The sequence below is a fragment of the Budorcas taxicolor genome, chromosome 3 (assembly GCF_023091745.1).
Source record: "Budorcas taxicolor isolate Tak-1 chromosome 3, Takin1.1, whole genome shotgun sequence".
In the NCBI taxonomy this organism is placed as follows: Eukaryota; Metazoa; Chordata; class Mammalia; order Artiodactyla; family Bovidae; genus Budorcas; species Budorcas taxicolor.
Window position 1 is genome coordinate 70,818,210 of NC_068912.1, and position 27,013 is coordinate 70,845,222.

A 27,013-nucleotide genomic window follows, 5' to 3' on the forward strand; every position below is an offset into this window, starting at 1 on the left:
CTCTTTGCATGAGGTGGCCAAAGTACTGGAGTTTCAGCTTTAGCATCATTCCTTCCAAAGAAATCCCAGGGCTGATCTTCAGAATGGACTGGTTGGATCTCCTTGCAGTCCAAGGAACTCTCAAGAGTCTTCTCCAACACCACAGTTCAAAAGCATCAATTATTTGGTGCTCAGCTTTCTTCACAGTCCAACTCTCACATCCATACATGACCACTGGAAAAACCATAGCCTTGAATAGACAGACCTTAGTCGGCAAAGTAATGTCTCTGCTTTTCAATATGCTATCTAGGTTGGTCATAACTTTTCTTCCAAGGAGTAAGTGTCTTCTAATTTCATGGCTGCAGTCACCATCTGCGGTGATTTTGGAGCCCCTCCAAAATAAAGTCTGCCACTGTTTCCACTGTTTCTCCATCTATTTCCCATGAAGTGCTGGGACCAGATGCCATGATCTTCATTTTCTGAATGTTGAGCTTTAAGCCAACTTTTTCACTCTCCACTTTCACTTTCATCAAGAGGCTTTTTAGCTCCTCTTCACTTTCTGCCATAAGGGTGGTGTCATCTGCATATCTGAGGTGATTGATATTTCTCCTGGCAATCTTGATTCCAGCTTGTGCTTCTTCCAGCCCAGCATTTCTCATGATGTGCTCTGCATAGAAGTTAAATAAGTAGGGTGACAATATACAGCCTTGACATACTCCTTATCCTATTTGGAACCAGTGTGTTGTTCCATGTCCAGTTCTAGCTGTTGCTTCCTGACTTGCATACAGATTTCTCAAGAGGCAGGTTAGGTGGTCTGGTATTCCCATCTCTCTCAGAATTTTCCATAGTTTATTGTGATCCACACAGTCAAAGGCTTTGGCATAGTCAATAAAGCAGAAATAGATGTTTTTTCTGGAACTCCCTTGCTTTTCCGATGACCTTTCTTTGGGATTGGAATGAAAGCTGACAGTTTCCAGTCCTGTGGCCACTGCTGAGTTTTCCAAATTTGCTGGCATATTGAGTGCAGCACTTTCACAGCATCATCTTTCAGGATTTGAAAGAGCTCAACTGGAATTCCATCCCCTCCACTAGCTTTATTTGTAGTGATGCTTTCTAAGGCCCATTTGACTTCACATTCCAGGATGTCTGGCTCTAGGTGAGTGATCACACCACTGTGATTATCTGGGTCGTGAAGATCTTTTTTGTACAGTTCTTCTGTGTATTCCTGCCACCTCTTCTTAATATCTTCTGCTTCTGTTAGGTCCATACCATTTCTGTCCTTTATCAAACCTATCTTTGCATGAAATGTTCCCTTGATGTCTCTAATTTTCTTGAAGAGATCTCTAGTCTTTCCCATTCTGTTGTTTTCCTCTATTTCTTTGCATTGATCGCTGAGGAAGGCTTTCTTATCTCTCCTTGCTATTCTGTGGAACTCTGCATTCAGATGCTTATATCTTTCCTTTTCTCCTTTGCTTTTCGCTTCTCTTCTTTTCACAGCTATTTGTAAGGCCTCCTCAGACAGCCATTTTGCTTTTTTGCGTTTTTTTTTCCATGGGGATGGTCTTGATCCCTGTCTCCTGTACAATGTCTCGAACCTCCGTCCATACTGCAGATAGTATAGGCATAAATAGATAACACACCAATGAGTCTTCATTAACAATCTGCTTTAATTAAAGACATAATTTCCTTTAAAGTCAAAGGACTCTTATTTGCATAATATATATTGTGAAAACCCAACAATCTTCAGAACATGTAACTACACTAAATTTAGAACTCAGACCACTAAGGATTGGAAATGAATCTTGATTTTCAGAGACAGAAAGTTTAACTTAAAATATTTACCCTTGATCTAGAAAGAAGACTGAGGAAATTGTTACCACTCTCACCATTCTTGGGAAGAGGAATTAAATAGCTAGTACAGTCAGCCATCTGAATTTTACAACCATGTACTTGTATGGTTCGTCAATTACAAGGAACTCCATGGATCCTCAGTTAATCTATTCTAATTTTCCTTAACACTCTGAGTTTTTTCCTCATTACAATTGAATGAGATTTATTCATATACAGATTATCTCTCCCTATTTTAACACTACTTACTGATGATTTTTTTTTTTTTTTCTTGGCTTCTCTACTCAGTATTTTCAAGGAAGAACTCTTTCATTGTGATTTTTGTTCTCTGGCTTATTGTGATGTAGAAATCAAAAGAACAGGTACATAGAGAGATGTACCTGAATCATATATGTGTGTGTGTGAGTGTGTGTAAATATATATATATATATATAATAATTGTTTTTACCAGATGGTTATGTTTTTCTGTGGGTAGCACATTGAGAAATGGTAAAGTTAAAGAGCCTTCAGGAAATTTAGAGAGTCTCTGTTGATGTATATGATAAAATGCTTAGAAGAAAGGAATAGGAGAATTGTAAAGGGTTGCTCAGTTAAATGCTTTGGAGTAGACCTAGAGTAGGAAAAATTTCAGGAATTAAAGAACCGATTATTTTAAAGTGTTACTTGGGTTCACTTCAGTTCAGTCCAGTCGCTCAGTCGTGTCTGACTCTTTGCGACCCCATGAATCACAGCACGCCAGGCCTCCCTGTCCATCACCAACTCCCAGAGTTCACTTAGACTCATGTCCATCGAGTCAGTGATGCCATCCAGCCATCTCATCCTCTGTCATCCCCTTCTCCTCCTGCCCCCAATCCCTCCCAGCATCAGGGTCTTTTCCAATGAGTCAACATTATTTGGGTAGAGTCCTTTAAAAAAAATTAAATAAAAATTAAAAAAATAAAAAATATAAACTAGCAATATAGGAAAATGTCAGTTTTCATTTCAGTCCCAAAGAAAGGCAATGCCGAAGAATTTTCAAACTATCGTACTGTTGCACTCATTTCACATACTAGCACAGTAATGCCCAAAATCTTTCAAGCTAGGCTTTCACAGTATGTGAACCGAGAACTTTGAGATGTTCAAGCTGGATTTAGAAAAGGGAGAGGAACCATAGATCAAATTGCAAACATATGTTGGAGCATAGAAAAAGCAAGGGAAACACCATCCTCTTATGTTTCATTGACCATGTAAAAGCCTTTGACTGTGTGGATCACAACAAACTCTGGACAATTCTTAAAGAGATGGAAATACCAGACCATGTTACCTGTCTCCTGAGAAACTTATATGAAGGTCAAGAAGGAACAGTTTGAACTGGATATGGAACAATGGACTGGTTCAGAATCGGGAAAGCATTACATCAAGGCTATATATTGTCACTCTGCTTTTTAAACTTCTATGCAGAGTAAATCATGTGAAATCCTGGGCTGGATAACTCACAATCTGGAATCAAGATTGCCAGGAGGAATATAAACTTCAGATATGCAGATGATATCACTCTCATGGCAGAAAGTGAAGAATTAAAGAGCCTCTTGATGAGGGGAAAGAGGGGAGTGCAAAAAGTTGGCTTAAAACTCAGCATTCAAAAAACAAAAATCATGGTATCCGGTCCCATTACTTCATGGCAAATAGATGGGGAAAAAAATGGAAGCAATGACAGATTTTATTTTCTTGGGCTCCAAAGCCATTGTGGACATTGACTGCAGCCATGAAATTAAAAGATGCTGCCTCCTTGGAAGAAAACCTATGAAAAACCTAGACAGCATATTAAAAAGAAGAGATTTCACTTTGATGACAAATGTCCATCTAGTCATAGCTATGGTTTTTCCAGTAGTCATGTATGGTTATGAGAGTTGAACCATAAAGAAGGCTGAGTGCCAAAGAATTTATGCTTTTGAGTTGTGCTGCTGGAGAAGACTCTTAAGAGTCCCTTGGACTAAGGAGATCAAACCACTCAATCCTAAAGGAAATCAGCCCTGAATATTCACTGGAAGGACTGATGCTGAAGCTGAAATACTTTGGCCACTGAAGTGAAGAGTCAACTCATTGGAAAAGACCCTGATTCTGGAAAAAATTGAGGGCAGGAGGAGAAGGGGGAGCAGAAGATGAGATGATTGGATGGCATCTTTGACTCAATGGACATAAGTTTGAGCAAACAGTGGGAGACAGTGAAGGACAGGGAAGTCTGGCGTGCTGCAGTTCATGGGGTCACAAAGTGCTGAACAAGACTTAGCGACTGAACAGCAATGTCTAGTTGTTAGACTATTTCCAAAAAACGAGTGTGTATTATGTTAGCCAATGTTCCTAAACCTCCACTCGTTGCTTCTAGCACTTCTCTTTAATGCTATTCATTCCACATGTAATAAATAATTATTGAGTATGTGCTGAGTGTCAAGGGCCACTCTTCACTTTGAGTAAACAAGATAAGCAAAGTTCTTAGTGCTTTGTGGACTAGATTCTAAGAAAAAATAGATAACCTTAGTAAACAAATACAATTGTGATAAATGTTACGAATTAAATAAGGTGCTGAGAGAGAGAATAATAGGAGGATGCCTACTTCTCATAGGATTTTCACAAAATGTTTTCTTTCTGAGGGGATAATATTTAAAATTAAGACATAAAGGATAAGAAGCTAGTCATGAAAAGTATAGGAAGGAGAGTGTTCTAGGCAGAGGAAAGAGCTTACACAAGGAACTGAGGCATACAGTAGCTTATTCAGTTGGATTGGGTTCAAGGGACTGAATGAAATCCATATAGTAGGAGTATAATTAACCAAGTTGAGTAGCACAAGATAGTTTGATTGTGTATTTGAGAGCCATATTTTACTGAGTTTTTGTGTCTCATAATTAGGATTTGGACATAGTAAGGACCTTGGAGAGACATTACTTTGCCGACTAAGGTTCGTCTAGTCAAGGCTATGGTTTTTCCTGTGATCATGTATGGATGTGAGAGTTGGACTGTGAAGAAGGCTAAACGCCAAAGAATTGATGCTTTTGAACTGTGGTGTTGGAGAAGACTCTTGAGAGTCCTTTGGACTGCAGGGAGATCCAATCAGTCCATTCTGAAGGAGATCAGCCCTGGGATTTCTTTGGAAGGAATGATGCTAAAGCTGAAACTCCAGTACTTTGGTCACCTCATGCAAAGAGTTGACTCATTGGAAAAGACTCTAATGCTGGGAGGGATTGGGGGCAGGAGGAGAAGGGGATGACAGAGAATGAGATGGCTGGATGGCATCACTGACTTGATGGACGTGAATCTGAGTGAATTCCAGGAGTTGGTGATGGACAGGGAGGCCCGGCGTGCTGCGATTCATGGGGTCTCAAAGAGTCAGACATGACTGAGGGACTAAACTGAAGGACCTTGGATGGCCATTATGGGATTTTAAAGCCAAAGAAAAACAATGCTCAGAGTTACCTTTTGACAAATGTAAATATATCTTGTGAGAGCAAGGCAGAGACCAATAGGAAACCATTGATATTTCTGTTTGGAAGAGATGATTGTAGATTATACTAAAAAAGTGAAGTGAAGTCAGAGAGAAGCAAACAGATTTGAAATAGATTTAGAAAGTAGAATTGCCGAGATTTGCTGATGACTTAAAGTGTTTCAGAAAAAGGATAAAATAGAGGTGAAATTCTAAATTTCTATGATTTGAAGAAGAGAATGGTATCCTTTTAGAAGATAAGGAAGATCGAAGTTAGAGTACATGAGAAGCCTGGATCTCTATTACCTCTTCTCTACGCTTATGCATAGCTTATTTATGTAGGTCTTATTTTAAAAATAACTCAGTAGGTAGGCTCCTTTCTTTTCATAGTCCAGGGTATCTTTAATCTGAAAATCTGTTGCTCTGACCTGACATAGTACTTTGGCTATGGTTCTGATCAGAAATAAATATAGTAAGACTGTCATTTCCCTCATTCTAGATAGAATGCTTAATACAGCATAAAAGTCATCACACAATAGACTTTTACTATAGTTTTAATTAAAATATTTTTATCATTCATGTTTTTAATAATATTATTTTAGTGATTAAATGTATTTTCCCAACTGCAATATTTATTCCTATTAAAATTCATCTATTCCAATTTGACCCATTTCTCCATCTATCTGTAATCTTTTAAATTTGTCTGATCTTAACTGATTTTGTTCTTTTACCACCTCCTTTGAAAATTTGATAAGAATTTTCCTTACAGTTTTAGTCACATCATTCAGATAAATATTGATCAGCATAGGGCTAAGAATATGTCCATGTATCATGACATTAGAGAGTTCCCTTCATTTTATTAATCCATACTATTTTCCATATGATAACCCGACATCTCTGATCTGTATCTAATTGTATTATCTTTTGATAAAGTAGTGAAAGTATTTATCAAATGTTGTTGGGTCTATCTTATAAAGGGTATTTGAACCTGATCCTGACTCTGTTAAAAATAAAATTATACCTGATGTAATTAGTTTGTTTTCAATATATACTGCTCCTTGGTGATTATTTCTTTTCTAAATGCTACCAAAAATCCTTAAAATATTTCCCTAAGTTATTGAAGACCAGTGTAAGGTTAAGGCACTTTAGTTAATAGAATATCTTTTCTGTTATTGAAAACAAGATACTTATTAGATTATCTCCAGTGTTATCATGACTTGCTTTCTCTGTGATTTTGAAGATCAATCAATAAATGGGTACATCCTTCCTTTTTTTAATTGTAGTATATAAAACAAAAATCCAATTTTATTTATATTAACAGCTTATATAAGTCTCAGTTCATTTGAAGTTTTAGACTCTGATCATCTTTCTATAGATTTGTTTCATATCACATATGCATCCTGTGTCATGGATTCTTCTTTTATAAAGTCCAAGGAAGGGAAAATTATTTTAAATGATGACAAACAATGATATGTGAATTATATGTTAAAAAGGATAAGGGGGCAAACGAATATATATATTGATTTGACTTGAGGGCTTTAAAATTACATGATTCTGCAAATAAACTTTATTTTTAATAGAGTTTGGCTACTCAGATTTGACAAATATATACATTTAAAATTTTTTCTATTCTTCTGGAGGGGTAAAGGAATAAGTACTAGTAGAAAAAGAATTGTTAAGTGTACCATTTCATTCTACTTTTATTATTTTCTTATAAGGAGAATGTAAGTGTGAGATCGTAAAGAAAGAAACAGTCCATTTCTATCACTGAATTAGAATTTGAATTGATTTTTAACATATGATGAATTACATTGTTAAGAGGGAGAGACAGAACATGGTTACCAAAACAGAGCAAAATTCATAGAAGTAAAAGGATACAAGAATGATAATATGTCATGAAGAAGATTGATGGACAAATTTGAGACTGAAAAAGCCTTTGAAATTGGTTGTTAAGATTTGGTTGCAAAACAGTAGTCTACATTTTTCTATCATACTTTGTTTAGTGGAGAGAATTGAGCCCAAATGAAAATAGAAACAGCATTATTTAAAATATTGCCATTCTTTGATAATGTGTTACTGTGTGTTACTATAATTATTCTTGATAACCTTAAGAAAAATTTCTAAATATAGAGAAAATAGGTGAGCTCAAAAGTAGCTACCTATTTGTCTTTCTAGCAAAAAGTAGTACTTTTGTCATGTAAGAAACTGAAGTAGTGTTGAGTAAAAGTTATTAGGGAAGGATTTTTTAGAGCAGAATAAAAATTGAGATTCATTCCAGGACCAGATAATACAGAGTACCTAACACAAACATTAAAAAGAAAATTCCTTGCATAGTGAGTCACTACATAGAGACTGTGCTTTCAAAAAATAATTTAGAGGACATATAGAATTTTAAAGATAAAAAGAAATTCAAGGATATGTAATTAAATATGTCTATTATATGGTACAGAAATTTGTTCATAAAATTGTGAATACAGGGGACTAGAACACATATCCAAGTGTTCCTTCTAAACTGTAGAATAAAAGAGGTTTTGCAACTGGACAGTTAAGGCAAGGGGACTATGAAAAAAAAATCTGTTTAAAAATTCTATCACCTATCATATATTAGAGAATTTTTGTGAGTTTCTCCCCTTCATGAAGGTACTACTATTCCCAAGAACTAGAAATAAGTACTAAAAGGTTTAGAGGAAAGTTATGACATCAAAACTCTTGAGTATGTTGTGTCTGTGAGATTTTCAAAAGAGCTCAGTTAATAATGGTTATGAGTGTTACATAAATTAATATCTATTAAGAGCATAAAATAATGGCAAATGTGATAAACACTATACAAGTATTCGATAAACAAATATACAGAAACAAATTTCAGAAAAGAGATCTACCTGAGGACACACACATACACATATATATGTGTGTGTGTAAATATATATATATATTTACAAATTCACAAATTACAAATATATTTATGATTCACAAATGTATATATATATAAACATACACACATATAAATATATATGTCTAATCAAAATTTAGACCAATGAATCATCAAAATTTAGACCAGTGGTTCTCATCAAGGAAAGCATAATATCCTGGAAAGGTTTTTCCTAATACAAGCGTTTGTCCCTTCCTAAAATTCTGATTGATTATATATATATATATATTTCTGTAGCAATGTGTTAGTTGTGTACGAATGTCTGTCCTTCTCTTCTTTTTTGGTAACAGACCCACCATTTTACTCCAGGAAGTAAAGTCCATAGCACAAAAGCTGCATTTCTTGCCTTCTCAGTTTCAGTTGTGGGAAGTCAATGAGATGTGAATAGAAGTTACTGGAAAGGCCTCTAGGAAAGTTCCTTAAGACAACATGGCCTGTGCCCTTTTATCATTTTATCCTTTGTTCCATCTTGCTGACTGAAATATAGATATGATATTTGATGCTCAAGTAGTTATCTGTACCAATCCTGAATGGACTGTGAAGAAAGAGATAACACAGTATCAATTATTAAATCATTCCCAACCAGTTTACAGGGATTGTATGGTTTACATCTGAGAGTGCCTCTGTTCTCCACAGAGCTCCTTATCAGTATGCTACTTATTATCCTTTCCACACATACTTTTAAGGCTTGTGATAATTTTGACCCCAATTATTTCTTCCTATTTTACTGTCTTTTAGTGTTCTGTGAAATAATTTTGTCCCTTCTTTCTTAGAATCTTCCTTTAGGCTCTCTGAAGGAAAGCTTCTTGCTTCTTTTGTTTATTCTTATTTCTTCTCCTTTCGAGTTCCTTTGTCATGTCACCCTCCTGACGGATCCCCTTTCCCTTCCCCTCAGTCTCTGTTAGAACATTGTCTTAAGTATATCATCAGCTCTTAATAGGCGGGCTGTTTATCAGAATCATACATAATGGAACTCTTTTCGTCTATTTTAAACTCTGCCTACCTCACAGAGGTTTTGATGTTGTTTTTTAAAATAAAAGTCAATCATGATAATGTATTATAATACATGTGAGAGTTCTTTGTGAACTCTAAAACATATATGAGATATTATCATTGTTGTCATTGCTTTTATTTTGTTTCCACAGAGTATATATTCACCTGTTGATTTAAAATATTCTACTGAACAGAGAAAACATGTTTCTTCTATTTTATATGAATTAAAAACAAGAAAACCAAGATATCTCATTCAAAAAGGTTAGTTGTATGAATTTTTAAATTATATTTAATAAACATATTTTGATGAAGAGTAATTATATTTGTTAAACATTGGGCATGTTAATTTGAACTATAAATATAACTCCATGAAATATATGTTGAGACTTCTAAATAAAATATATATATTTCATTTAATATTTTATAAATATATACATATTCAGAAAGTTGTTTCATGAATATGAAAGCCCTGATTTTGACTAGCAGTTGGGAATTAGAAATAAGTATTATCAAGAAGGGCTCCCTCAGTGGATCAGCAGTAAAGAATCTACCTACAATGCAGGGGACGCAGAGACGTAGATTTGATCTCTGGGTCAGGAAGATCCCCTGAAAGAGGGCATGTCAACCCACTCTACTATTCTTGCTGGGAAAATCCCATGGAAGAGGACCGTAGCAGACTACAATATGTGGGGTTGCAGAGTTGGACACACTGAGCAACTGAAAACACACACACACATTAGCAAGAACCATATTGAATTTTTTTGTTACTGTATAACTGTGTCAGCATGGTACATCCTTCAGGAAATCTGTCAATTATCAGATTAATATAAATCATTTAAATTAAAAATGATATAAAATGTCTTTCAGACTTGAAGATAATTATTTCTTATTACACAAAAACTCTTATCTTAATAACATTTTGGTCATCATATCTGTGCATGCATGCTAAGTTGCCTCAATTATGTCTGACTCTTTGCAACCGTATGGTCTGTAGCCCACCAGGCTTCTCTGTCCATTGGTTTCTCCAGACAAGAATACTGGAGTGGGTTGCCATGCCATCGCTTAGTGGATCTTCCCAATGCAGGGCTCGAACTCTCATCTCTTATGTCTCCTGCATTAGCAAATGAGTTCTTTACCCCTAACACCACCATCATATGTGTACTTGTTTTTATTTTGCTTTTACAGAATTTCATCTGATAAAATGTTGTACTCTAAGCAGATGACATTACTTTCTTTATCTCTGTCTTTCACAGAAGACTGATAAAACCAGTTCTGTAAAATAATTCAGTTCAGTTCAGTTCAGTCGCTCAGTCGTGTCCGACTCTTTGTGACCTCATGAATCGCAGCACGCCAGGCATCCCTATCCATTACCAACTCCCAGAGTTCACTCAGATTCACATCCATCGAGTCAGTGATGCCATCCAGCCATCTCATCCTCTGTCGTCCCCTTCTCCTCCTGCCCCCAATCCCTCCCAACATCAAAGTCATTTCCAATGAGTCAACTCTTCACATGAGGTGGCCAAAGTACTGGAGTTTCAGCTTTAGCATCATCCTTCCAAAGAAATCCCAGGGCTGATCTCCTTTAGAATGGACTGGTTGGATCTCCTTTTGGTCCAAATTAGAAGGGCATTGCTCTTTTTTTTTTTTTCCTCAAAGTTTCTCTTCAGTTCAGTCTCTCAGTTGTGTTTGACTCTTTGTGACCCCATGGACTGCAACATGCCAGGCCTCCATGTCCATCACCAACTCCCAGGGTTTTTTTCAAACTCATGTCTATTGAGTCAGTGATGACATCCAACCATCACATCCTCTGTCATCCCCTGCTCCTCCTGCCTTAAATCTTTCCCAGCATCAGGGTCTTTTCAAATGAGTCAGCACTTCTCATCAGTGGCCAAATATTTGAGCTTCAGCTTCAACATCAGTTCTAGTGAACACTCAGGGTTGATCTCCTTTAGGATTGACTGATTAGATCTCCTTGCAATCCAAAGGACTCACAAGAGTCTTTGCCAACACCACAGTTCAAAGCATCAATTCTTCGGTGCTCAGCTTTCTTTATAGTCCAACTCTCACATCCATACATGACTACTGGAAAACTGTAGCCTTGACTAGACAGACCTTTGTTGACAAATAATGTCTCTGCTTTTTAATATGCTGTCTAGGTTGGTCATACTTTTCCTGTCAAGGAGTAAGTGTCTTTAATTTCATGGCTGCAGTTGCCATCTGCAGTGATTTTGGAGCCCCCCAAAATAAAGTCTGCCACTGTTTCCACTGTTTCTCCATCTATTTCCCATGAAGTGATGGGACCAGATGCCATAAACAGTTTTCTGAAAGTTCAGCTTTAAGCCCACTTTTTCACTCTCCTCTTTCACTTTCATGAGGAAGCTCTTTAGTTCTTCTTCACTTTCAGCCATGAGGGTGGTATCATCTACATATCTGAGGTTATTGATATTTTTCCCAGCAATCTTAATTCCAGCTTGTGCTTCTTCCAGCCCAGCATTTCTCATGATGTACTCTGCATATAAGTTAAATAAGCAGGGTGACGATATATAGCCTTGTCATACTCCTTTTCCTGTTTGGAACCAGTCTGTTGTTCCATGTCCCGCTCTAACTGTTGCTTCCTGACCTGCATACAGATTTCTCAAGAGGCAGGTCACGTGGTCTTGTATTCTCATCTCTTTCAGAATTTCCCACAGTTTATTGTGATCCACACAGTCAAAGGCTTTGGCATAGTCTTTAAGGCAGAAATAGATGTTTTTCTGGAACTCTCTTGCTTTTTTGATGATCCAGCACATATTGGCAATTTGATTTCTGGTTCCTCTGCCTGTTTTTTTTTTTTTTTTTTTCAAGGTACCCACCTGCTTTCTTTTTTATTTTTTTACTTTACAATACTGTATTGGTTTTTGCCATATCCTCTGCCTTTTTAAAAGCAGCTTGAGCATCTGGAAGTTCAGGGTTCATGTATTGTTGAAGCCTGTCTTGGAGAATTTTGAGCATTACTTTACTAGCGTGTGAGATGAGTGCAATTGTGCAGTAGTTTGAGCATTCTTTGGCATTACCTTTCTTTGGGACTGGAATGAAAGCTGAGCTTTTCCAGTCCTGTGGCCACTGCTGAGTTTTCCAAATTTGTTGGCATATTGAGTGCAGCACTTTCACAGCATCATCTTTCAGGATTTGAAATAGCTCCACTGGAATTCCATCACCTCCACTAGCTGTGTTCCTAGTGATGCTTCCTAAGGCCCACTTGACTTCACATTCCAGGTCTGGCTCTAGGTGAGTGATCACACCATCATGATTATATTGGTCATGGGGATCTTTTTTATACAGTTCTTCTGTGTATTCTTGCCACCTCTTCTTAATATCTTCTGCTTCTGTTAGGTCTGTACCATTACTGTCCTCTATTGAGCCCATTTTTGCATGAAATGTTCCCTTGATATTTCTGATTTTCTCGAGGAGATCTCTAGTCTTTCCCATTCTATTGTTTTCCTCTATTTCTTTGCATTGATCGTTGAGGAAGGCTTTCGTATCTCTCTTTGCTATTCTTTGGAACTCTGCATTCAAATGGGTATATCTTTCCTTTCCTCCTTTGCTTTTTGCTTGTCTTCCTTTCACAGCTATTTGTAATACCTCCTCAGTCAGCCATTTTGCTTTTTTCCATTTCTTTTTCTTGGGAATGGTCATGATCCCTGTCTCCTGCTGAATGTCACAAACCTCTATCCATATTTCATCAGGTACTGTGTCTACTATCAGATCTAGTCCCTTAAATTTCTTTCTCACTTCCACTGTATAATCGTAAAGGATTTGATTTAGGCCATACCTGAATGGTCTAGTGGTTTTTCCTGCTTTCTTCAATTTAAGTCTGAATTTGGCCATAAGAAATTCATGATCTGAGCCACAATCAGCTCCCGGTCTTGTTTTTGCTGACTGTATAGAGCTTCTCCATGTTTGGCTGCAAGGAATATAATCAGTATGATTTCAGTGTTTACCATCTGGTGATGTCCATGTGTACAGTCTTCTCTTGTGTTGGTGGAAGAAAGTGTTTGCTATGACCAGTGCGTTTTCTTGGCGAAACTCTATTAGCCTTTGCCCTGCTTCATTCCGCATTCCAAGGCCAAATTTGCCTGTTACTCCAGGTGTTTCTTGACTTCCTACTTTTGCATCCCAGTCCCCTGTAATGAAAAGGACATCTCTTTTGCATGTTAGCTCTGAAAGGTCTTGTAGGTGTTCATAGAACTGTTCATCTTAAGCTTCTTCAGTGTTACTGATCAGGACATAGACTTGGATTACTGTGATACTGAATGGTTTGCCTTGGAAACAAACAGATCATTCTGTCGTTTTTGAGATTGCATTCAAGTATCTCATTTTGGATTCTTGTTGACTATGATGGCTACTCCATTTCTGGGATTCTTGCCCACAATAGTAGATATAATGGTCATCTGAGTTAAATTCACCCATTTCAGTCCATTTTAGTTCGCTGGTTCCTAAAATGTCCACATTCACTCTTGCCTTCTCCTGTTTGACCATTTCCAATTTTCTCTTAAACCCTTTAAAAAGTATTATGATAAGACCACTTAGCATTAGGCTTACCCTCTTAACAGATTTTTTAAGTGTACAATACATTTAGCTATAGGCACAGCAGATCCTTCTGACATTTTCATCTTGTATAACTGGATATGTATAATATCTAAACCTAGTTCCCCATTTTTCCCTCCCTCCATCCTTTTAATTCTTAAATATTTGATTATTTTTCTTTTTAAAAATTCATGGTGATGTCTTTATCCTTCCTGTTTTTTTGTCTTCTGTGTACGTGAACTCATCATCTACTATATTCTTATTTGTCAATGGCTTTGTTTGTTATTTCATCACTTCTCTATTAAGTTCATGTAGTTTATATATTTCCTAAAGCTCTGCATCTTTTATTTAAAAGTAATGTTATTTTAATCCAATTATTTAAATCCTAGGTTTACAAGCCAAAATGAAATGAAGGACATATAGTGGTCCCATGTTCCATACCCTCCTACTTACTTTTGTAGCTTCCCCAGAGCAATAAACTTTAATAATTTTTGATGACTCTTCTGTTACTCACTTTCATATTTCCAAGTTATATATTTATTCTGGTAAAATTTCTTTTTTAATTTTAGAATTTGTATGCAATTTCTACTGTAATAGATGAAGATTTATTTATAATAATTTATTTATAATTTATTATTTATAAATCCTCTCTAATACACATTCTTAACATATCCCCTCCCCTTTTCTCCTAATAGAATTATATTCTCACTATTTGGGGATTAATTAGTAATTAACATTTTAATTATGGCTATATAAATAACTACTTACAGCTGAGTCATACAATATAGTAGGCTATGTTTGCTTTCTTATACTATTATTTAAAAACTTGTTTGGAAAACTCGTAAGAGTCAACTTTCACCAAGCACATCCATGCATATATATTTTTTCAATATACTTCTGCTTGAGACCTTAATTTGCTAATTTACTCAGGACTACTTGCTTTCTAAACCTGTTTTTAACAGCTGTCATATTGGTACATCACTTCATCTTGGTGCATTCATTCAGTACTGTGATCCTGAGAATTCATTTGTCTTGTATACTGTGTTATGACCTGTTTACAGGGTTCTATATCTTTTTTTCTTGGTTTATTTTCTTATATTAATATAATACTTTACTAGTTTACAGAGAAATTATACATTAGAAGTAATTTTAAAAAGCTTAAAAGCCTAATATTTTTATGCTACATATATATTTAATTGATGATTTAACTGTGCAGTCTTCATAGTTTTCTCAGAATTGCTTCATTGTCTTCTAGCTTCCAGTGTTACCTTTGAGAAGTCCATTGCCATGTTATTCTCATTCTGATGTGTGTGAAGTTCTATGTGTTGTTTTTGTCTTCTGATTAGAAACATTTAGCAGTTTATCTCTGTACCAAGTATTCTGCAATTTTGCAGTGATTTGGCTCAGATATTTGTTTGCTGGTGAAGATTTTCTTTTTTTATTGTGACTTTTCAATCTGAAAATTTATATCCATCATTTGTCAATATTTTTCTTGTCTTATTTAAGATAATACATATATTAAATAGAACATACCATTGTAACCATCTTAACTGTACATTAAGCATATTTATATTGTACAATCATCATGACCATCCATCTGCAGGAGCTTTTTATAAACTCTTTCAAGTGGAATGTTATACCCATTGAACACTAACTTCCATTCCTCCCATCCTCCCCTTTTCTGGAAATCACCATTCTCATTGTGGTTTTGATTTGCTTTTCCATAATCATTAGTGATATTGAGCATTTTTATTGCGTTTATTTATTATTTGTGTTTCGTCTTTGGACAAATATCTATTCACATCATTTGCCCATTTCCTTGTTAGTTTGTTTGATTTTTGTTGTTGAGTTGTATGATTTATATATATATTCTCAATATCAACCCCATTTTGGATATGTAATATGCAAATATTTTCCCCCATTCTGTGGATTGCCTACTTTTGATGTAGAAAATTTTAATGAAGTTGAGGTATTTAGGTTGTTATTTTGCAATGGTATGTTAGTTTCTGCTGTACAACAGTGTGAATTAGCTGTACCTATACATATATCCTCCCCCTGGGCTATTTGTTTTTGTGTGTGTTGTATGTGCTTTTGGTGTTATAACAAAGAAATCATTCAAAATCCTGTCATGAAGTTTTTTGCCCTGTGTCTTCCTCTAAGAATTTTATAGTCTTAGTCCTTATATTTAGACTGTTAATCCATTTGGGGTTAATTTTGCATACGATGCTAAGTAAGGGTCCAGTTTCACTTTTTTGCATATGGAATGCAGTTTTTCCAACATTTTGTTGAAAGGTTGTCTTTCCCCATTGAATGGTTTTGATACCCATGTTGAAAGTCATTTGACCATACCTGCAGAGGTTTACATCTGGGCTCTTATTCTGTTCCCCTTAATTTGTGTGTCTGTCTTTATATCAGAGCCATGCTGTTTTGATTACCAAAGCTTTGCAGTAAGTTTTAAAATGGGGGCTTATGTGTGAGAAAAAGTCGATTTTTATATGGATTGCATTGAATTTGTAGATTACTTTGAATAGTAGCCTAACAATATTAAGTCTTCAAGTTCATAAACGCAGGATGTCACTTACTTGTGTCATCTTTAATTTCTTTCATCAGTGCATTAACGTTTCAATGTACAGTTTCCTCACCTCTTTGGTTAAGTTTATTCTGTGTATGGTAGTCTTCTTGATACTATTATAAATGGAATTTTCTTAATTTCCTTTTTGGATTCTTTGAGAATGTGTAGAAAAACAAAAGATACTTGTGTATTGGCTTGTATTCTGTAATTTTGCTGAATTTGTCTATTAATTCTGACAGGATTGGGGGCATGTCAGAGTGTGTGTGTTTGTTTAAAATCTTCAAGATTTTTCTAAATATCAGATCATGTCCTCTGTGAAGAGAGATAATTTTATCTCTACCAAATTTGCATGTCTTTTAATTCATTTCTTTGCCTAAATGGTCTGGCTAGGACTTCCAGTACTATATTAAATACAAGAGACAAAAGTAGGCATCCTTGTCTTATTCATGATCTTAGAGGAAAATTTTTTCAGTATTTTACATTGACTGTGATGTTAAGTGTGTTATTTTCTTGTTATTTTCATTTGCTAAGTTTTGTCTGACTCTTTTGTGACTTAGTGGACTGTAGCACATCAGGATCATTTGTCCATAGGATTTCCCAGGCAAGAATACTAGGGTGGGTGGATTTTTCCTTCTCCAGGGAATCTTCCATCCAGGAGTCAAATTGCTTCTCTTGCATTGGCAGGTGGATTCTTTACCACTGAGCCACCAGGGAAGCCCTTATATTTTCCCATATGATGTAAATTATGTTGAGGTTTGTGCATACATGCATGCTCAGTCATGTCTGACTGTGACCCCATAGACTGTAGCCCACCAGGCTCCGCTGTCCATGAGATTTTTCAGGCAAGGATACTGGAGTGGGTGGCTATTTCCTTCTCCAGCTGATCTTCCCAAACCAGGGGTTAAACCTTCATCTCCTGCATTGACAGGTGGATTCTTTACCACTGAGCCAACAGGGAAGACCGTGTTGTTGCCCTCAGTTCAGTTCAGTCGCTCAGTCATCTCCAACTCTTTGCGACCCCATGGACTGCAGCACACCTGGCTTCCCTGTCCATCACCAACTCCCAGATCTTGCTCAAACTCGTGTCCATTGAGTCGGTGATGTCATCCAACCATGTCATCCTCTGCCGTCCCCTTCTCCTCCTGCCTTCAGTCTTTCCCAGCATGAGGGTCTTTTCCAATGAGTTAGTTCTTCATATCAGCTTCAGCTTCAGCATCAGTCCTTCTGATGAATATTCAGGACTGATTTCCTTTAGGATTGATTGGTTTGATCTTGCAGTCCAAGGGACTAGCAAGAGTCTTCTCCAACACCACAGTCCAAAAGCATCAATTCTTCGGCGCTCAGCTTTCTTTATAGTCCAACTCTCACATCCATACATGACTACTGGAAAAACCCATAGCTTTGACTAGTCGGACCTTTGTCAGCAAAGTAATGTTAATTTCCTATACTAACTTATATTGAGATGTGTGCATGCATGTGTTCTCAGTGATGTCTGCCACTTTGTGACCCCATGGACTGTAGCCCACCAGGCTTCTCTGTCTGTGGGATTTTTCAGGCAAGAATACTGGAGTGGGTTTCCTCCTCCAGGGGATATTCCCAACCCAGGAGTAGAACCCAACTCTTGTGTGTCTCCTGCATTGACAGACAGAATCTTTATCACTGAGCCACTTAGCAAGCAAGGTAGTTTCCTTCTGTTCCCTGTTTGTTGGGTATTTTTTATCATCAAAATTTGTTGAATTTTGCCATTCTTTATCCTGCACCGACTGAGATAGTTGTGTTTTTTTAATTCATTCTGTTAATGTGTATTACATTGATTTTCATATATTGTACCATTTTTTGGATTTCAAGAATAATTCCCACTTGGTCTCAGTGTGTAATATTTTAAATATGCTGTTTAATTGAATTTTGTTGAGGATTTTTATATCAATATTCATAAAGTATATTCATTTTCATTATTTATAATTTCTTTGTCTGGCTTTGGTATCAAGCTAATAATATAACCTCATAGGAGTTAGGATATAATCCTTCCTCTTCAGTTTTTTGAAAGAATTTGAGAAGTATTGTTATTCATTCTTCTTCACTAAGGGAGCCATCTGGTCTTCAGCTTTCTTTGGGAAGATGTTGGGATGTCTTTGATTATTTTTCAATCTCCTTGTGAATTATAAATCCATTTAGAATTTCTGTTTCTTCATGATTCATTGTTCATAGTTGCATATTTCTAGGAATTTGACCATTTCTTCTAAGTTTTCCAATTTATTTGAATATAACTTTATAGTACTCATAATATTTTTTATTTTTATAATATTGATTAGTCCCCTTTGATTTCTGATTTTAGCTATTTGATCCTTATCTATGTTTTTCTCTTAGTCTTTCTAGATAAAGTTTTACAAACTTTGCTTACTTTTTTGAAGAAGTAAATCCTGTTTTCTGTTTTTTTTTTCTGTTGTTTTTATAATTCTCTTTTGTTATTTCTATGCTAGTATTTAATATTTCCATTTTTTCTGCTAGCTTTGAGTTTAGTTCATTCTTCTTTTTCTAATTCCGTAAGCTATATAGTTTGTTTACTTCCAATCTTTCTCTTTCTGTAATGTGATCACTTTACACTTTATTCTTGCTTCTTGGCACTAATTTTGCTGCATCCCATAAGTTTCAGTATACTGTGCATGCATTTTTATTTGCCTCAAGATATTTTATACTTTCCATTGTGACTTCTTCTCTGACTTATTGGCTCTTTAACAGTATGCCATTTAACTTTCACAGATTTATGAATTTTCCATTTTTCCTTATGCTGTTGATTTTTTCATTCCCTTATGATTTCAAAATACATTTGGTATGATTTCAGTATTTTAACATTTTTTAAAACTTATCTTATGGCCTTACATATTGTGTATCCTGGATTATGTCCCATATACACTTGAGAAAAATGTATATTCTGCTGTGGTTGACCGAGTGTTTTGCATATGTCTGTTAGGTCCAGTTGATCTATAGTTTTGTTTGAATCTTCCATTTACTTTTTGATCTCTCTGTTGTTCTATCCTGTATTGAAAGTGAGGCACTGAAGTCTCCTACCATTTATTGCAGAGATGTTTATGTCTGGTTTCAATTCTGTAAATGTTTGCATCATATATTTTGTGCATCTGAAGTCTGACACATGTGTGTTCATAATTATTATGTTTTGTTGGTTAACTCACCCTCTTTTATGTAATGCCTTTATTTTGTTATACAACATCTTTATTTTATTATATAATATCTTTCATGTCTTTATTTTATTATAGAATATCCTTACTCAAGGTCTATTGGTTAAGTGTTAATATTGTCCAAAATTTACCTTCACAGAAACATCTGGAATAATGTGTGACCAAACATCTGAGTACCATGGCCTAGATTGTCATATAAAATTGACTATCAAAGGTAGTTTTACTAAATATAAAATTCTCAGTGGACACCTTTTTTTTTTAATTTCAGCATTTTAAATATATCATCCCGCTGTCTTCTCAATTGTAAAGTTTCTGCTGATGCATTTGCTGGTTGTCGTATTGAAAATCCTTTGTATGTGATGACTCACTTTCTCTTTTGGCTTTCAAATTTCTCACCTCGTTTGGGACTTTTGACAGTTTTTTTATTCTGTCTTTCAATATGAGTCTCATTTTGTTTATCTTCCTTGGGATTCATAGAGCTTCTTTGATTTGCAAATTCATATATTTCCTCAAATTTGAGAGTTCAGCCAATTTTTCTTCAAATAACCTTTCTGCTCCTTTCTCTCTTCTTTTTCTGGGAATTCTGTAATGAATATATTATAACATTTTGTGGGATTTTATAAGGTTTTTAGTCTCTGTTCACTTATCTTCATTCTCTTTTCATTTTGTTCCTCAGGCTCAGTTATTTCAAATGACATCTTTAAATTTTGCTGATTCTGCTTTCTTTTTTAAAGGTCTGTTTTTGAACCCTTCTCATGAACTTTTTGGGCTTTCCTGCTGGCTTCAAATCGTAAAGAATCCACCTGCAATGCAGGAGACCTGAGGTCAGACCCTGGGGTGGGAAGATTTCCTGGAGAAGGGACTGGCAATGCATTCCAGTATCCTTGCCTGGGGACTCCCCATGCACAGAGGAGCCTGGCAGGCTATAGTCCATAGGCTTACAAAGAGTCAAACATGGCTGAAGGACTAGGCACTGCACAGTAAACTTCTCAGTTTGGTTGTTATATTTTTCTGCCCCCCCAATTCTGTTTCTTTGATTATTTCCATGCCTTCATTGATATTTTATTCAATGATTGTTTTCCTTATTTCCTTTACTTCTTCGTCTATATTTTCCTTCATATCTTTGAGCGAATTTTAAAAGTGTTGTTTTAAAACTTTTGGGGTCCAATAAAGTTGATATGAATGTTTCTTTGGGGAAAGCTTCCGAGTATTTATTTTTTGTCCTTTGAATAGGCCTTGTTTCCCCATTTCCTTTGTATGCCTTGTTGAAAATATGACATTTGTAAAATAGTCACATGTTCCAGTCTTTGCAGACTTGCATGGAAATCTCTTACTAGTTGCTACTGCTGCTGCTAAGTCCCTTCAGTCATGTCCAGCTCTGTGCGACCCCAAAGATGGCAGCCCACCAGGCTTCCCCATTCCTGGGATTCTCCAGGCAAGAACACTGGAGTGGGTTACCATTTCCTTCTCAAATGCATGAAAGTGAAAAGTGAAAATGAAGTCACTCAGTCGTGTCCAACTCTCCACGACCCCATGGACTGCAGCCTATCAGGCTCCTCCATTCATGGGATTTTCCAGGCAAGAGTACTGGAGTGGGTTGCCATGGCCTTCTCCCTCTTACTAGTTAGCAAACCCGTTAAACTTGAGTTTAACCCACGGTGAATATCCTTAAGGCTTTTTTGGGTCTTTTCTGGACATGCATCCTGTCTGGGTCAGTGAATCCCACCTCTCCCACCCTTTTCCCTTTGGTAACCTTAAGTTTGTTTTCTATGTCTGTGAATCTATTTCCATTTCCTAAATAAGTTCATTTGTGTCGTTTTTTTAGATTCCACGTATAAGTGATATCATTTGCTGTTTGCCTTTCTTTGTCTGGCTTGCTTCATTTATGATAATCTCTAGGTCCATCCATTTTGCTACAAATCACATTATTCTATTCTTTTTTACAATGGCACCCCATTCCAGTACTCTTGCCTGGAAAATCCCATGGGTGGAGGAGCCTGGTAGGCTGCAGTCCATGGGGTCTCTAAGAGTCGGATACGACTGAGCAACTTGACTTTCACTTTTCACTTTCATGCATTTGAGAAGGAAATGGCAACCCACTCCAGTGTTCTTGTCTGGAGAATCCCACGAATGGGAGAGCCTGGTGGGCTGTAATCTATGGGATCGCACAGAGTCGGGCATGACTGAAGCGGCTTAGCAGCAGCAGCAGCGATATTACATTATATATAATATATAATATTACATATATTATTAATATATATAATATATATAATTATATAATATATAATAATAATATATAATATATAATATATAATTATATATATGTATATTATGTATACACATATTATGTATATTATATAATATATATAATATACATAATATATATATAATTATATATAATATTATATATAATATACATGCCACATCTACTTTTCAATTCATCTGTTGATGAACACTTAAGTTGCTTCCATGTCATGACAATTTTAAATAGTACTTCGATGAACATTGGGTTGGATGTATCTTTTCAGATTATGTCTTTCTCCAGATATATGCCTAGGAATGGGATTGTGGGATCATATAGTAGCTCTATTTTTAGTTTATTAAGGATCTTCCATACCATTCATTGTGGTTTTACCAGTTTACATGCCCATAAACAATGTAGTGGTTTGTTTATTCTCCACACCATCTTCAGCATTTATTATTTATAGACTTTTTTTATGTTGGCTATTCCAACTGGTGTGAGATGATACCTAACTGTACTTTTGATTTGAACTTCTCTAATAATTGGCAATGTTGACTATCTTTTTAGGTACCATATGGCCATCTGTATGTGTATTCTTTAGAGAAATGTCTATTTAGATCTTCTACCCATTTTTTTTGCACTCTAATCCTAGGTTTATTCAACACAATTATTTTATTCTACACAACAAAACGGAAACACAGCATTATCTAAAATGCTGCAAAGTTAAAAAACTCAAAACAGAAAATTAATAATACTGACTGTACAAGAAAAGCCAGAAAAGAATGTACATGTTGCCAAGGTAACTTGCACAGCCTCCATGAATACCAAAACCACAGGGGGTTTTGTGATGACCTATCGAGCTGGCTTGCAACTTACCATTTCAGAAAGAAAGGGAGATGTGGGTGTGTTTGTGTGCACACATGTGTATACACATGAGTACATGTGAAAAGAATCATTTTGGGCAGATAACAGGCAATATTTGACCCTAGAGATCAGAAGACTCAAGCAGGGAAACAGGGTCAGGCTAACAGGAAAGGCAGTTGTGTAAAAGCATTCCGTTTCCCGTAGGACTCTGCAGGCCAGCAGGTTAGGTCCTGACCAGACCACCAGAGGGGCCCCAGATCATCTGTGGAATGGCAAAACAAGCTCCCACCTGGAGCTGTAACACCACTTGAAGCCCTCTGTTCATCCCTGCTGACTTTGCCGTTGAACTAACTCTCAGGAACTGGAAGTGTGGAATCTTTCTAGCCAGAAAGTAAGAGGTCATCCTTATAAGCACAACCCCAAACCAACAACATGCCTGCAACCCAAATCATGCTGACAGAGGAAATATCTCAGTTGGTTGCTTCATCTTTGAAGCCTGCCCCCAAGTGAGGGATTTCTTTCCTGGCAATACTCCTTGGCTAGAAAAGTGACAAGAGTGTGTTGGATGGGATACAAGTCACAGGGGCAGGACTTCAGTGGCCCTGCTTATAGGAACAGTCGGAGCTGGAGTGCCTTCTTTGGCGGGCCACAGGAGGAGCAGGCTTTCCTTTGCAAAGAGGCCCTGTGCCAAGGGGAAAGCGACCTTCTCCTCATCCATGGGAGTGACCTGTGCCATGTGGGAGGTGGTAGTAGCATTCTCCTGAGAGGACTGACTGGAATTGCCGGTGGAGCTGGCTGAGGCCAGGGGACCAGCACAGCAGTGGCAGTGCTCTCCTGACCATCAATTTGTCCTCCATCCATGTGCTTCAGTGTCTTTTCCACCTCATCTGGATTCTCAAACTCCATTTATGTGTTGTCTTTAGACAGATAGGGGTGCATCCTTTCCACAGACATGTCAGTCATCAGTCTTCCCAGAGTTGGAGTGTATCTGCATGATGTGATCCTTGGTCACGTTCATGGTGAGCCTCCTGATGTGCACTTTGGTGGGTTTGGGGGAAGGTTTCTGCCTTTTCTTTTCATTTTCTTCTCTTTTGGGAGGTTTGAATTTGGAGGGGGAGCCCCACCTGTTGTCATATTTGCCCTGAGAAGGACTCTGAGACCCAGAGGTGCTGCTGGAGCTGGAGATGCAGGATATGCTGGAACTTCTGAGAGGCTGGAGGCTGAGGATGAGCCGGAGCTGCTGCTGGAGGCCGTGCTGGGGCCCAAACTGGAGATGGAGCCAACTGAGACCTGGTGCTGCTGCTACCACTGGAAGCACTGCACCACTTTTGAGTTTCATACCAGTCATGATCCTTCTCTCCTGACTCCTTGGTGGTCACTGTATCTCTAGAGCGATCCTTGGAGTTTTATCAGAGTGATCTTTGCACTTGGTAGGAGAAGGAGCAGGAGCCCTAGTGCTGGACCTTTTATTGTCTTTGACTCATAGCAAACTTCTCTTTCACCTCTAAGAAATCCATTCTCCCCTTCCGAGGTGTTAAAAGCAGCAATGGGGACCTCACTTATCTGAACTCTCACTTCTAACTTAAATCTGAGAAATGATCCCTGATCAAGTGAAATTTACACCAAAGTGCAGACTCTTCCCACCTCCATAACCTCCTCCAGCTATGCTCAGCCTCTGAAGCAGGCATTTCTCTGTTCTGCCCATTTTTTCATTGGATTCTTTTACTTGTTTGTTTGTTTATTGAGTTATATGAGCTGTTTGTATATTTTAATTTGAGATTAATCTCTTGTCAGTTACATCATTTGCTAATATTTTCTCTGATCCTATAGGTCTTTTTGTTTTATGGTTTCCTTTGCTGTGCAAATGCTTTTAAGTTTAATTAGGTCCCATTTGTTTATTCTTGTTTTATGTCCCCAGGTGAAATGTCTTGATTTCCCAAAGAGTTTCTACCCAGCTTTATTTTGGGATCTCAGATTTTCGATTTGTATTTCTCAGTCCACACTGCTTTCCCCTGGGGTCTGTGGATCAGCAGTTCCCTGCAGTTTTTACAGTGTTCACCACTGTTTCTTTGGTTTCTAGCCTGGAATCTTTATTTCCATTTCTCTTCTGATCTTTAGGTCAGGTGAGAGACAAACTAGTCAATCAGGCAGCCCCAAAACAAGCTGGAACATTCCAAAAAATTCTACCCAGTTCCTTCCAACGAAAGTAAGAGAACTGACATTGGTTTGATTTCTACCAACTCTGCTTCACCACACTGGGAAAGGAATCAGTTCAGTTCAGGTCAGTTCAGTTGCTCAGTCATGTCTGACTCCTTGCTACCCCATGAACTGCAGGAGGCCAGGCCTCCCTGTCCATCACCAACTCCTGGAGTTCACTCAAACTCGTGTCCATCGAGTCAGAGATGCCATCCAGCCTTCTCATCCTCTGTCGTCCCCTTCTCCTCCTGCCCCCAATCCTTCCCAGCATCAGAGTCTTTTCCAATGAGTCAACTCTTCAAATGAGGTGGCCAAAGTACTGGAGTTTCAGCTTTAGCATCATTCCTTCCAAAGAACACCCAGGACTGATCTCCTTTAGAATGGACTGGTTGGATCTCCTTGCAGTCCAAGGAACTCTCAAGAGTCTTCTCCAACACAATGGTTCAAAAGCATCAATTCTTCGGCCCTCAGCTTTCTTCACATTCCAACACTGACATCCATACATGACCACTGGAAAAACCATAGCCTTGACTAGATGGACCTTTGTTGGCAAAGTAATATCTCTGCTTTTCAGTATGCTATCTAGGTTGCTCATAACTTTCCTTCCAAGGAGTAAGCATCTTTTAATTTCATGGCTGCAGTCACCATCTGCAGTGATTTTGGAGCCTCCAAAAATAAAGTCAGACACTGTTTCCACTGTTTCGCCATCTATTTCCCATGAAGTGATGGGATCAGATGCCATGATCTTCGTTTTCTGAATGTTGAGCTTCAAGCCAACTTTTTCACTCTCCTCTTTCACTTTCATCAAGAGGCTTTTTAGTTCCTCTTCATTTTCTGCCTTAAGGGTGGTGTCATCTGCATATCTGAGGTTATTGATATTTCTCCCAGAAATCTTGATTTCAGCTTGTGCTTCATCCAGCCCACCATTTCTCATGATGTACTCTGCATAGAAGTTAAATAAGCAGGGTGACAATATACAGCCTTGCCGTACTCCTTTTCCTATTTGGAACCAGTCTGTTGTTTCATGTTCCGCTCTAACTGTTGATTCCTGACCTGCATATAGGTTTCTTTAAGAGGCAGGTCAGGTGGTCTGGTATTCCCATCTCTTTCAGAATTTTCCACAGTTTATTTTCCACACAGTCAAAGGTTTTGACATAGTCAATAAAGCAGAAATAGATTTTTTTCTGGAACTCTCTTGCTTTTTCCATGATCCAGCGGATGTTGGCAATTTGATCTCTGGTTCCTCTGCTTTTTCTGAAACCAGCTTGAACATCTGGAAGCTCACAGTTCATGAACTGCTGAAGCCTGTCTTGGAGAATTTTGAGCATTACTCTACTAGCGTGTGAGATGAGTGCAATTGTACAGTAGTTCGAGCATTCTTTGGCATTGCCTTTCTTTGGGATTGGAATGAAAACTGACCTTTTCCAGTCCTGTGGCCACTGCTGAGTTTTCCACATTTGCTGGCATATTGAGTGCAGAACTTTCACAGCATCATCCTTCAGGATTTGAAATAGCTCAGCTGGAATTCCATCACCTCCACTGGCTTTGTTCGTAGTGATGCTTTGTAAGGCCCACTTGACTTCACATTCCAGGATGTCTGGCTCTAGATGAGTGATCACACCATCGTGATTATTTGGGTTGTGAAGATCTTTTTTGTACGGTTCTTCCTTGTATTCTTGCCACCTCTTCTTAATATCTTCTGCTTCTGTTAGGTCCATACCACTTCTGTCCTTTATCAAACCTATCTTTGCATGAAATGTTCCCTTGATATCTCTAATTTTCTTGAAGAGATATCTAGTCTTTCCCATTCTGTTGTTTTCCTCTATTTCTTTGTGCTGATTGCTGAGGAAGGCTTTCTTATCTCTCCTTGCTATTCTTTGGGACTCTGCATTCAGATGCTTATATTTCCTTTTCTCCTTTGCTTTTCACTTCCCTTATTTTCACAGCTATTGGTAAGGCGTCCTCAGACAGCCATTTTGCTTTTTTGCATTTCTTTTCCATGGGGATGGTCTTGATCCCTGTCTCCTGTACAATGTCCCGAACCTCATTCCATAGTTCATCAGGCACTCTATCTATCAAATCTAGTCCCTTAAATCTATTTCTCACTTCCACTGTATAATCATAAGGGATTTGATTTAGGTCATAGTCATACCTGAATGGTCTAGTGGTT

At 37.3% G+C, this 27,013-nt stretch overlaps 1 protein-coding gene across 1 annotated transcript in view; it reads left to right on the forward strand.

The window, feature by feature from the left end:
• Window positions 1–27,013, forward strand: part of LRRIQ3 (leucine rich repeats and IQ motif containing 3) — a 174,081-nt gene that overhangs the window by 79,636 nt on the left and 67,432 nt on the right. Inside the window, exon 5 of the mRNA XM_052637937.1 lies at window positions 9,359–9,467. Coding sequence (XP_052493897.1) covers window positions 9,359–9,467 — 109 coding nt within the window. The remainder of the gene's footprint in view (window positions 1–9,358; window positions 9,468–27,013) is intronic.